Source organism: Centroberyx affinis, unplaced genomic scaffold, assembly GCF_046629955.1.
Source record: "Centroberyx affinis isolate AG114_WGS23_722 - 3 ecotype Tasmania unplaced genomic scaffold, CSIRO-AGI_Caff_v1 ptg002143l_1, whole genome shotgun sequence".
Classification (NCBI taxonomy): domain Eukaryota; kingdom Metazoa; phylum Chordata; class Actinopteri; order Beryciformes; family Berycidae; genus Centroberyx; species Centroberyx affinis.
Window position 1 is genome coordinate 67,627 of NW_027280461.1, and position 13,798 is coordinate 81,424.

Genomic DNA, 13,798 nt, shown 5'->3' on the forward strand with positions numbered 1-13,798 from the left:
GGCCGTCATGTAATTCTGTCCCTTTAAATGGGGTGAAATTAAATTTATAAGCCTAAGGGACGATGAGTCAAATTATTACTTGATTACAAACAATTTTATGGACTTGATTAGCATTAGTGATTTTAACACTCAGTGACACACATTCTGGTTTGGGAAGTTTCATGTTCGCAGATGAAACAGCTGATAAATAAAAACAACACATTTTGAGAGGGACCTGGATAAAGAGAAGTTTTGCGCCATCATGTGGTGACTCGGCGCAGCAACGCTTGTATTCAGTTATTACAGGGAGTCTACTGTACGTACATGTATACCAAATTTTACCATTTGATATGTATTAATGTTTCTGTGAACAGGTACCAGCATTATAAACACATTAATGATTTATGCAAACTGAAAAAAAATGTTTCATTAGGGTCGCAGAACAGGATACTACAACAGTTTACTTTCTTATTCTATATCTTGGAGGGACAATAGTGTAATTGAATGTAATCACAGAGTTCGGGTAGATCAAATGAATCAGGTAAAATCAGGTCATCTCTAACACATTAGCATGGGAAAGCGACCTTCCCGCACTTCATAGGCCTTTTTAACATCTTGATGTAATGTGGGGATTTTCTGTTTTGCTTAGTATCTTTTAAATCTTTTCATAACATATTTTAAATAAAATGTTTTTTTAACATCTTCATATTGTGTGGGGCTTTTCTGTTTCGTTATATGCATGTTGCAGTTCCTTCCTTTGATTACACTTGCTCTTACCTTTGTTTTATTCGTTTATTATCTGTATTTGGTGTTTTACTTTTTTATTTTATTTATTTTTTTCTCATTTTATTGTAAAGCATCTTGTAACCTTGTTACTGTAAGAAAGGTGCTATATAAATAAAGTTTATTATTATTAGTATTATTAGTAGTAGTAGCCTAGTAGTAGTAGTAGTAGTAGTAGTAGTAGTAGTAGTAGTAATAGTAGTAGTAGTAGTAGTAGTAGTATTAGTATCATTATTAATATAGGTCTATCCTTAAGGTCCAAAATTCATTCTGCCTTTACTTCACATGCTACTCCTTTCCTCCAGGACCCATAAACTGTATACTTTCTGTCACACTCTTTTTACCTTCTTTTCAGCAAACAGGAAACAAACCCAAGTCAGTAACAGAGGCTTTACTGACTGGGTATTTGAACATTTACTAGCCTACATGGCTGCATTCTTTTAATCAACACTTACCTTTATAGCATGAAACAGTGATCTGCAAAAGAGTTGAAGCTGGTGAACTCTTGCTGTACATTTGTCTGACATGATGACATGCCATGCGAGACACCTTGGGCTGTCTCTATGATCCCCGACCTTTTGTTGGTTCATGTTACTCTCCATGGTGCTTTGACGTTGCATCAGGATTGTGGCCTGTGAGTGGAGCTTTGGTGATGGTATACTGATCAAGCCTACAGTGCCTGCTTGCTGCTTGTGACTGTAGAAGCAGCTGTATGTCAGACTGCCACAGCAAAATCGTCAGTGTTACAGTAATTTAAATCTGAGTGTTAAAATCAACAGTGTGCAAGTTTTATACACGTTAATTTAACACTTCAGATAGATTTCAACAGCCGCCCCAGAGCCATATCAGCTCTATCAGTGAACAATCAAATCTCCAATCAACTTTTATCAATTCCAAATAATTGTCCCTGAAAAATCAACACTTACTAACACTGGGAAGCTTGCTGTGTACCTTGTCTACCATTTATTAATTTTACTTTTGGATTATTGTGGTGGTTTTCATTCAATTGGTTGCTGTACTGGTTAATTGGTTGTCTAGTCATGTACCTACAGCTTATGGAATATATCAGCTATTTCTCTGAAATGTGGTGAAGCTCACTAGATGGCAAATATTACAAAAGACTTGAGCATTTTTACCTGAAATTGAAGAAACCTTACAAATGCAAGGCTATATTCTATAAAACAAAAAACTCACATTATTAGGACAGTCACTGCACACGTGTGGCAGCTTCATAGAGATTATGAATGGGTGACATCTTGAATTGTTCTCTCTCTCACACTCTCTCTCTCTCTCTTTCGCTCTCCTCTGTGTGTGTGTGTGTGTGTGTGTGTGTGTGTGTGTGTGTGTGTATGTCATGGTGAAGAATTAAAGTGGAAAAAGGGAACATTTATGCAAGATAGTATATGTATTTTTTATTGATTCATTATTCATTATATCAACTATATAAGATCATAGGTGGAGACATTTCTAAGGATTCTATAATAATCTGCTAACAATAATAATAATAATTTTCACAAACAGAAAAAGATTTATGCTTATTTAAGATGTGGAAATATGATTATGCTTTTATAGACCTGAATATAAATGATACATAGAAAATCACTCAGGTAAGTATGCTATCGACAACTGTTCACACACTTGAATTCCCATTTACTGATAGAAAAGAATCAAACTGTTCCCCATGGTCAAACTTCAGCAATGAACAATTTGATATGCTGCACACACAGCTGTGTTAAGTTTCAAATGCTGGTAAAGGTTGATATTTGACCGTTGAGGTTTTGGCTTTGTAAACAGCCGCTGCACAGATCATTCCAACGGCTGCTAGAAGACATCCAGCGATGAACACCAGGTTCAGGTTCAGGTTGGTCGCTGGAGGAAAGAGAAACACAGTTTAAACCTGGCCTTGTCAGAGGTCTGCGAGCCCACCAAGAGTTTCAAACAACATGTCCTGTTTTTAATTCATGACGGACCGGAGTAAAGGTTCAGCGTTACCTGTGCTCTCAGATGATCTTCTCAAGCGCAGGGGGCCCTGGGAAACGAGGTGGTTCGCAGTCTGGATGACGGCCGCTCTCTTGCCACGATGATGGCCACCGTGAGACGGAGAAGACGTGGTGTTGATGCATCCCTGGGAGCACCGGGTGTTGGGGTTTCCAGCTTCACACATGATCACCGAACAGCTGATGTACACCTGAACACAACGCGATAATCTGTCATTACATCAGCAGACTTAAACTGTCACTCCCAGTGGGCAAACGGCAGAGTTGTAATCGAACCCTCTGCTCCACTTTTCTCCTCTTCTGCTCTTCATCAAACCAACCAAACCTCGGTTACATCAGTATCGCGTGATACATACTAGTTTTGAAATTAAATTAAAAAAATCATGAAATTATACAATGCTATTATTCATTTAAGCATTTATAGATACCACAGGACATATTCGGCACTAGCTCTTTGCAGTAACTGGCTCCTCTCCAGCTAAATAGTTTGCTCCTCACCTGGTCGTGCAGTCCGATGAACTTGAACGCCTCCATGCTGAACCGGAATTCTCCCTGGTGCCTCCTTGCATAGATCTGAACAGTCTGGTCTACTTTACACCTGGCAAAACACAGTACAGACAAGAGAAACATTGTCATTGTAACTCCATGCCTGACACTGGATGAGACTGAGGAGCAGAGGTTTGGGGTTTTATTGTTTTGAACAGTGTGTTTGCATGTGTGCATTTGTGTTTGTGTATATGTTTGTGTGTGTGTGTGTGCATGCGTGTGTGCATGCATGTGTGTGTGCCTAAGTTATACTGAGGAATTCTTTAAAGCAGTTAAATTTGACTGCTTTACAGCTACATGTGAAATTGTTGAGGGATTTGAATATATTCAATAGTTGCAGGTTACTGGAGCTTTGCAGTTCAAACATACAGCATGTATGTTTGAACTGTATGTTTGTCAATTGAAAGTATTATTTTTTATTAACTTTTACATAAATACACGGTCATCTCACATATGAGCTATTAGGGTACAAGGGAATAAATTCTCAGGTGGAAATGGCAATAAAAAAAAGAAAAATCATTCAATTGTTCTTTACTCTGTTGCCACTAGGTGTTGTACTTACCCATTTTCAATGATGGGGTAGGTTGGCCAGTAGTTGGGGTTATCATATGGTGCAGCTCTGCAGGACTCCACAAACAGCTCGGTGTTATTGACTGAAGATGTGGCCTCTATCTCCATGTAAATCTGGTCCCCTACGTCAAACTCCAGGGGGTACGAATTGGGATCCATCATTGCTTGGAAACGGCTGCTTTGGTAGAACTCAAACCCGTAGATGAAAGTACCAAAGCCTTTCTCCCACACTGTGACATTTGACCTGTGCGCAGTGAAGCCCAGTGTCACATTTCCCCGCTTGGGGTACTGGCAGTAGAACTGCACTTCCAGCAGGTGCTTCCTGGTGATGAGGTCTCTGACATTTTCGACAGTGGTGATTTCATTCTTGAACATTAGGTAATCATCATCTTCCTGCAGAGTCAAAAGTTATTTATTCAGTCCTTGCACTACTGATGAAAAGCAATACTAATAACTCACTCTATAACTCACAGCGTCATTTAGACAAATCGATGATTACCAGATGAGCACAGTAATTAATGAAACAAATACCACCAACTAGCATCCAGGAGAGAGTTCTTTACCTCGATCTGAGTGCCACAAGCATTGAGGGGGAAGATAGCGATGACGTGAGTGCTGTTGGAGTGGCTCTGGAGGCTGCAGACTGTGTTGCTGGGATCATTAAGCCGTAGATTATCCTCATGAAGTCTAGGGAATGTGGATTTGTCCACCTCTACTCTCATTGTGGACTCACTGCAGATCACGTTGGCTTCAACTGGAGGAAGAGATTTTGTTGTTAATAATTTTCTCCCCAGATTATGCTGAAAACTCAACACAGCATTTTTTGCACCTTAAAAAAAAAAGTCTCTCTACAGCACTAAAAATATATTTGGTGAAAATCCAACACATATAGCTTTACAGTTTTGGTTATATACTGTAGCAGCCTATAGATGTTGGCATAACGATACCAATAAGACTCACCATTCTCCCGCACAACTTTCACCACAACACATCGCATCTCAGACTGATAGATGCCAGACCTGAAAACCATTGAAGATTAATTTAACACTTTCACTGAGGAGAGTAATGCTTTTTACACATTCCATTGCTTTTGTCATTGTTAATATTAATGATTATTACTGATTTGTTTTCTAACCTAAATACAATTCCACAAAAGTCTATGTTTAAGGTAACTTATGTAAAATGTTCACTTTAATCTTCTCAATAGGTCAAAAGATATGGTGGAGGGATGAATATCTGATCTGCTCATTCCCCATTTGGTCTGTTGTTGTCCCTTGTACTCAGATCAATTCAGTTTTTTCTGGGCCATGAAAAAGCTCCTCCCCTATAACTGGAGCCTCTTTCATCCCTTATAAATCTATAGGTTCAACCAGAATGGGTGTGTGGAATTTTGATTGAATTTCTTATTCTCACAAGAGGCAGTTTAAATTCTAAATAGTATTCAATTAGTAAAATTCAGGGTACAGGTGAGGCAATCAGCCTCTGAATTTTACATCTAACAAAACATTGTAAAAGCATATTTTATTCTTGTTTGACTTACAGTTCAATGCTGTTATGCTGTGTCAGTGCTGTTATAAAAGAATGAACATGAGGCTCACCCATATACTGCTTCAGCAGCAAAGCAAATGGGGAAATGATCTCCCAGGTCATCTTCAGTAGGGGTCCATCTAATGACAAACTCATCATGCGTGTTCCTGTGCTTGGTGATATTCAGGGGCCCGCTGATGATGACACCCTGCAGCCTGTATGAAAACAAAACAAGTCAGAAATGAGGTTATATTGTACTTGCTGAAATGAGGGGATTTTTCTTTTACTGCCACAAGGCTAACACTGGTCATGCCTGTTCTCCCTTACCTTGCGCGTTGAGCTTCTGCTTTGACTCTGATCTCCATTTCTTTGTTGACTTCAGCCTGGAGGCGCCGTCCATTTGTGGGTGTTGGGGGCAGGAACTTAGGCAAGTATTCTCCCTCATTGCAAGAGGGAGCAGCTGCATCAACTAGAGTTCAAATAAAGATTGATTTAAATGCCAAAGTGCAATACGTTCCACAGCTATGAGCCTAATGACACTAAAAGATGTATAGACAATTGAGGGGACAAGTAAAAACAATTATTAAAACAATAATCTACCTTTACAATTTTGTGTATATATTCCATGCAAATGTATAGGAGGAGCATTTTGGCTGGCTTACCAAGAACAGTGAATTGCAAAGGAAGTTTACTGAGGGGGGAAGTGGAAGCATAGAGTCCTGTGGTGCTAGGCGTCTGCCTGGTGGTTGTAGTTGGCCTGGGAGTGGTGGTAGTACGCGTCCGCCACCAAGGAGCAGATGTGGTGGTAGTTGCTGTGGTTGTGGTTGTGGGAGGCGCAGTGGTGGTCCGCCACCACCAAGGTGTGGTAGTGCGCTGATTCCACCACCAAGGGGACGGGGATGTGTTCGGTTGGGTCCACCAGCCGGGAGTGGTGGACCCGACAGGTGGTGGTGTGGAGGTTCTGGAGTGATTCCACCACCACCACCAGCTGACCGTTGTGGCAGGTGTGGTACTGGCTCGCCACCAATAAGGGTTCGTGGTAGTTGTTGGAGGAGAGGTGGTTGTTGGATGCGGGGTACTGGTTTGATGCCACCACCACCAAGGAGGGCTTGTAGTTGCCGGAGGTGGAGTACTGGTTTGCTGCCACCAAGGAACGCTTGTAGTTGTTGGAGGTAGAGTACTGGTTCGCTGCCACCACCACCACCATGAAGGGTTTGCAGTTGTTGAAGGTGGAGCACTGGTTCGCTGCCACCAAGGAACGCTTGTTGTTGGAGGTGGAGTACTGGTTCGCTGCCACCAAGGAACGCTTGTAGTTGTTGGAGGTAGAGTACTGGTTCGCTGCCACCACCACCACCATGAAGGGTTTGCAGTTGTTGAAGGTGGAGCACTGGTTCGCTGCCACCAAGGAACGCTTGTTGTTGGAGGTGGAGTACTGGTTCGCTGCCACCAAGGAACGCTTGTAGTTGTTGGAGGTGGAGTACTGGTTCGCTGCCACCACCACCACCATGAAGGGTTTGCAGTTGTTGAAGGTGGAGCACTGGTTCGCTGCCACCAAGGAACGCTTGTAGTTGTTGGAGGTGGAGTACTGGTTCGCTGCCACCAAGGAACGCTTGTAGTTGTTGGAGGTGTAGTACTGGTTCGCTGCCACCACCACCACCATGAAGGGTTTGCAGTTGTTGGAGGTGGAGTATTGGTTTGATGCCACCACCACCGAGGAGGGTTTGTCGTTCTGGGAGGTTGGGTGCTGGTGTGCTGCCCCTGCCACCACCCCCAGTTGTTATTGGCGGTAGTTGGTGCTGGTGTGGCGGTGTGAGCCCACCACCAGGGGTAGGAGACAGTCGTGCCGTACGGTGAGCGCCTGCCTCTCCTTACAGTCAGTGGAGACCTGCTGGATCGAGACCCGTCCGTGTAGGCCAGCGTGATGGGGCGACGCGGAAAGTCCTCCACCACCAACTCAAATCCATAGACGCCAGTGTATGAGTTGGAGTAGTACAATGTGCAAGAGCCCTGACAATGTGAATATACTGGCGTTAGTTGAGGCAAAAACTAGTTGTGCGAGGTATTAGGAAATTGATTTTTCAACCTACCTGATCTAATTGAAAGCCTGCAGGTGGGCGGCACCTGTTGCACTCTGTACCAATGGCTGTTCCATATCGACATCGAACTTGGTCACCATCGGGATCAAAGGACATCATGTTGTATGACCGTGGGCAGTTCACAGGGACTCTGAATGCATACGTTAACAAGAGTAACAGTTAGTGCCAGACGTCTGCAAAGGGTCCCTTACACAAAAGAATAAAATCAGCAGAATGAAAAGCAAGCAAGCGTAGTTAAACATGCAAAACAGCAAATGGAGGTAGTAATACAAGAGGTAACATAATGGTATGATGGAGGGCATAACATGGTAGAACACATGACAAGCACTCAACAAAGAAAATGTTTTGTTTTGTTTTGTTTTTTCAAACAATTTCCAGGTAAAAAACGTCTTTCCGGGCAAAATAATTATTTCTTTGAAGAGTGTGTCCACTGTGTCCATCCACTGTATGGTAGGGGACTTACCGCAGGAAAGGTAGAATGGCAACTTCTGGAGATCTGTTTGGCTCGCCAGTATCAGATCTTATTCCTAAATCCACTAGAGTCAACAGTCTCCAAGATCCAATGTAGTTGCTTGTTGGGATCCAACAACAGCTAGCTTCCCTGGTGTGTGGACACAACAGTCTTGAGATACTGAATCTAAACACTGCTGCTTACTTTTAGAATTGGCTGAATCACAATAAATATAAATGTGGATGAAAATGTTGCAGGTCTGCTGAAAAAGAGGATGGTGCTCAGCAAACTACAATTTTACTGTACTATTATTTTATTAAGACTGTAATATGTTATTATTATTCATAACAAGAATATGTTTAACAATAATAATCATAATAATCATAATAATAATATAAAGGTTAGTAATAATAGCAATGATCATTATGTGATTTGATGAAAATACCCCACCTCATTTGAAAAGGTTTGTCACTTGGGACATGTCTTGTCGTGATGGTTTGACTTTCACACCACTGTCTGTTAGTTCGTGGTGCGTTGGTGCTGCTGTCAATACTGCCTCTCTGAACTCTGACTGAATTGCCACAGCTGCCGCTGTAACAATACCAGCTGTGGTGGTACACACACCCATCAAAGGTCCCCTTGTCGCGAAACTCCACCTGTGGAACAAGATCATGTAATGTAAATGTGCAATCATAAAAGGTTGGTTTACTGAAGCTGAGGACATTTTTGTGTTAAAAAAAAAAAAGAAAGAAAAAAAAAAACTCACAATTATAGCACTGTAATTTTAGCCTAGTTTAACAGATCTAATATTCAGATGTGTGACTGTCTGTTTTTGATGATTAGCATTAATTAGCAACAGCATTACAATAATTGTAAGTGGTGTTGGGCACCAATATAATATGGCATAAATGGGAAAAAAAGGAAAACTTCTTTAGCCTCTATAATATTCTTTGTAAAAGAAAAACAACCTAGTACCCTCAACAACTTCTGATTTGTTTCTCATTAATGGGGCTGGGATTTGAAGCTGAGGGCATATTATTAAAGCGCTTTGTTGGCCAGGCACAAAGAACTGTTGCATAGTTTAGTTCCCAAATGAAGAGAAGGGATCTGACTGGTTAGCTGTACATACTGAACCAAAAATACCTTAAGCTTCTAGCTTTTTAACCAGAATACTTTGGGCCGGACACCGGCACTTCTGATTTTCGTCCACATGAGTACCCTTACTTCTTATTCCGTACCGCCACCTCCTGTTGCATGAAGAGACTATCTCCGTATGAAAAAGTGTGCCACAGACTTGATAGGGCTTCATTTACCAGACAGCATCCTACAGACTGAAGGCAGCGCACGGTGAACTGCAGCCGAAAACAAAGCTGCATAGATCAAGTGAAGAGGTGTCACTCTGGCCCTAAATTAAATAGCCTCTTGTAATTACGTGTTCTGCAATATTAAAACCATTCTACTGACGTTTTGCCCCGCAAAGGCAGATTGTAATGGCTTACATTCTGATGCAGGACTCTGTGGGCAAAACGGCAATGGAATGATATTAATTGTGTAGAAAAAATAAATACATTTATATTGTGAGCAGAGTGATGCCTCTTCACTTGATCTGATGGAGCAGAGCAGTCAGTGGAGCACAGGGCCGTTAAAGTGTCAATCGTGAAGAAATTCATGGTAGTCAAACGCCAATATGTCCAATCAGCACTGCGTCAGGTGCAAGCAGCATCTAAACTAATTGCACCCGGATAATTACTGATTACTACAACCATGTGTAATAAGACAGTGGGAAAGGGATTTTTACAGGCTACAGAATTATATTGTTTTAGAAAGGAAGATATTCATCAACACAGCCTTGGTAAAATGCAACAGATAATATGAAATAATAATGAAATAATAATGAAATATTAAATAATATTAAATTTCTATATTGGTTTCCATCTCTCCAAACAACATACACATTTCATCTGAACAGTGCACTACCTTCAGTGAACTGAAAAGACCTCAACTTGACTTCCCATTCCAAAAGTTAATTTAACTCATTTTATATTTGTGTTATTGTTATTATTATAAGTATTATATTATAAGTAAAAACCAAGTAAGAAACAATAAAATGATAAAAATAATAATAATAATAATAATAATAATAATAAATGCATATTATAACAACAACAACATACTGGTCCTGATTATTCTAACCTTCACCCTCCAAAAAACAAAACAAATAAAAAATAAATATGTTGTCTCCTCCACAGCACACAATCATTCACTACAGTTTTACAAGAAGAAGAAACTGCCACAAAATTACACAAGTTAGTAACCATATTTACAAGCCTGACTGTATATTATTGTTTTCATCACCAGGACACACAATAAGTTCAAGTGGAACGAATGATACATGCTAGCTGCAGTACATGGCTCATATCATTAGGGTCTTGCAAAAGTCGCATCCCTCACCCTAAATGTTCCGTCTGCGTTTCTTCCTTTGGCAGTAAAGGTCACGGTGCCCCCGTAGTAGTGCGATGCAGATGCCAGAGAGAGCAGGAGCAGCTGGAGCAGGAACACTAGTGTGGAAGAAGCCATGGTGGCTGAAACTCAACCATCTGTCCCAGGGCGCTCTGCCTCTCGCATCCCCACCTGCAGCATCTTTATATACACTCTGCCCTGACCTGCCAAACAACTCAGATTGGAGAATGGCCCGCTAAATTCATCGGTATGCTTACTATGTCTTGTAACAATAGGCCAACTGCAAAACTGGTTTAGCTGCAAAAGATTAAATACATTACTTAGTGTAAACGCCTTGTTTGGATAGACTTGAACAAGGGCATGCCATGTACTTCCATTATCAGAGAAACATAATTTGTGTGAAACAATTACCTAATGTCATTCAAGTAAATGACAGGCCAGCATGAAGGAAAAATGGCTCTGATCACAGGAATAGAAAGTATTTGACAGGTGCAACCTGAGCACAATCAAAGCAGGCCAACTGTGTAGTGTGATTTTCCATTAAAAGCTGTCATCAGTTCCCACTACACTCATTTTAAAAGACGGCTTTATACTGATATAGTTTGACTGGCTTGGGTGTAAATTAATGACAAACTGGCTCCATGGGATTCAGAGAGATTGCAAGAGGAGAAAACAGAAAACACAAAATAGTTCATGTAAACAAAGTTTTCTTAATAATGTGGCAACAGTGGGGCAAGAATTGAACGGGGAAAGGCGTCAAACACATAACATTGTAGATCGCTGTGTTCTGTTATGGAAATGCTGAATTATGTTCCGTTTTAGTTCAAGCTTTCTGCTTGCAGGACTGTTTGCCAAATTTTAAGTATCAATGTAATGTATTCATTAAAAATCACAATGTTAGAGTGATAATAACTTTGACCCAAGCAACTTGTGAAAGGAAGATCATTGTTAGCACAAGGTAAAACCCAAAAGAAATCAGATTACTTTATGGCAGAATACCAAACAAAAGAAGCTCTGGCCAAAGGTTTTTTCTATTCGCCCATTGTTTCCTTTGTTTCTGTTTCACTTCTACTGGATAAGTAATAATCCTAAATAATAATCTAAACTACTAGAATATTCAATGTAATGTATGTAATGTAACGTACTGTAATGCCAAACCAATCAAAGAAATCTTGCTCACAAAACATAGTGATTTCACATTTCACATAGATAACTTTAATCTAGGAGAATGTAACACTAAACATTAAACTACCTGACACTCCTTATCAAAGGTGCAACACTCAAACTGTGGAATGTTCAGTTTCAATTTGAGAATTATTTTCGGAACAGCGATGCATAAAGAAACCTTCAAGTTTCAACAGTCCTGTCACACAGCACCCATATCTAAGCCTTCATTATGATGCATGTAATATATACATTTGATATATGGATATTTAATGATATATACTTGCAGAATTTAGACCAGACAACAAACTCATCTTGAATTGATTCTTTAAATAATAGTAGGCCTTTTCTTTGTAGGTATCTTCAATGAAATTTCAGTGAATAAAACTTTTTTTTGATATCTTATTTCTTAGGTAATAGTGTATTGCTGCAACGAAGTCAGTCCAATGGTATTAACAATAATATCACGCCTTCCAATTATGACCGGCTTTTCTACATTCTGTCTTTTATTCTCTCTTCATGGCTCAAGTGTTACGGTCAAGATAGAGGTATGTAACACTCACGCAAGTGCTATTATTATGATGAACAAGTGTTGAGCAGAAGTTGGCAGTAGCTGTCAAAAAGGATGACTCTTGGGAAAGTCTGTGCCAAGGGTTGATTCTTGTCACATCAACTGGACTGACAGGATCATGACTGATTATACTTTCACCTTCATTTCACCAGTCTGATTCAGAATACTTTTGTTTTCATACTGAGCAGTAAGGTTTCTGGATGTGCAAAATGCCAGCAGTATACCCAGTGCTCATCCACTGTGTTTAGCTAAGGTGGGGAAAAAAATAGTCAGTTGAAAGAAAAAGTGAAGTCTATAGCAAACTGTAGTGTTTTTCAAGTGTTTTCTTTTTTAATTTATTTATTTCTTTTTTAATTTTCTTTTTATTGAGGGTTTTACATTATTTGGACAGAAACAGGCGAGCAGAAAAAAGAACAACAATTTATATACTGCACTCACACCTGCCTGCCAATTCCCACACCCCCAAGCATGTTCCCGGTCTCATGCACCCACATCCTCGCCCTCACCCCCCCTACACATGGACTGACAAACAAGCATAAAAGATTGAAGAATAGTACAGATAATAGAAACTGGTGGAACCACTTTGCTTTCCACAATTAGTTGTTATATCACCATAAATGTTAGCGTTTCTGAGCCATTTACCGACTGTAGCTGTAAAAGATGGCTTCCTAGGGAAGCTTACAGTAGTTGACTATAATTATCAGTATTTAATTAAATTTACTGCTGCATGTTTAGTGCTGGAATTTTTTCATTTGATTCCGGACAGTGATTGACACAATGGACTACATCCATATTCCATCTAAATGTGACTCAGTGTGACTGCACAACATTGTTTCAATGAAAAGTATGAACACTGTGCCTTAACGACAGGCAGAGATAAGCTTGTTTACTTACACATTTACACTATCTGCAATTTTCCTCTCCACTCTCGGCAGCAGCAATATTTTGTATTGCTCATATTTATTCATTATAATAGAGAGAAGAACACAATGTTAGTAATCCATTTTTTCCCCATACTTTCCACTTTTACAGTCTGTAATTGTTTGCAGCATATGTTTAGATAATCCCACAATTATTTGAGTGTATTGCTTTTATTGTTTGATTAATTTATTATTGCTTGTGGAATCTGATGGAGAGGCGCCAAACAGCTGAAAACCCGATCAATACAACTCAACATCAAAAGTCATAAATACAATCTAAAGGTGACATATTATATGAAATGTTATTTTTTGTTCTTTAGATAGAGAAAAACATCCAAATGAATGTATTTTGAGAGAACATAGCACAATAAAATTATGCAGGATTTCAAAGGGGGGTCTAAGGGGCTAGAGTCCAGGTCCAAGTTATTGTGCAGGGTGTGTATGTGTGTGTGTGGGTGTGTGTGTGTGTGTGTGGGGGGGGGGGGGGGGGGGTCACAGGGGTTGCTGGGGTTGTTGAACAGTCGTCCTCTCTGCCACTACCTCCAGTCCAGTTTGTGTCCAACAACAGAGCTAGCCTTCCTCACCAGCTTGTTCAGTCTGTTTGTTTCCCCTGCTTTGACGCCGCCTCCCCAGCACACCACAGCAAAGAACAGTGCACTGCCTGCTACAGACTGGTAGCACATCTGCAGCAGCCTGTTGCACATGTTGAAGGACCTGAGCCTCCTCAGGAAGTA

General features: G+C 40.4%; 1 protein-coding gene across 1 annotated transcript; it reads right to left on the reverse strand.

The window, feature by feature from the left end:
* Window positions 1-2,158: 2,158 nt before the first annotated feature.
* Window positions 2,159-10,577, reverse strand: LOC139654705 (uncharacterized). The gene is made up of 13 exons (XM_071531849.1): window positions 10,401-10,577; window positions 8,400-8,605; window positions 7,962-8,099; window positions 7,490-7,628; window positions 6,065-7,409; window positions 5,730-5,871; window positions 5,474-5,617; window positions 4,836-4,894; window positions 4,439-4,629; window positions 3,868-4,268; window positions 3,258-3,357; window positions 2,755-2,950; window positions 2,159-2,631 (listed from the first exon to the last, which is right to left on the reverse strand). The coding sequence occupies exons 1-13, from the start codon at window positions 10,524-10,526 to the stop codon at window positions 2,495-2,497; spliced, it is 3,324 nt and encodes a 1,107-aa protein (XP_071387950.1). The 5' UTR covers window positions 10,527-10,577; the 3' UTR covers window positions 2,159-2,494.
* Window positions 10,578-13,798: the final 3,221 nt, after the last annotated feature.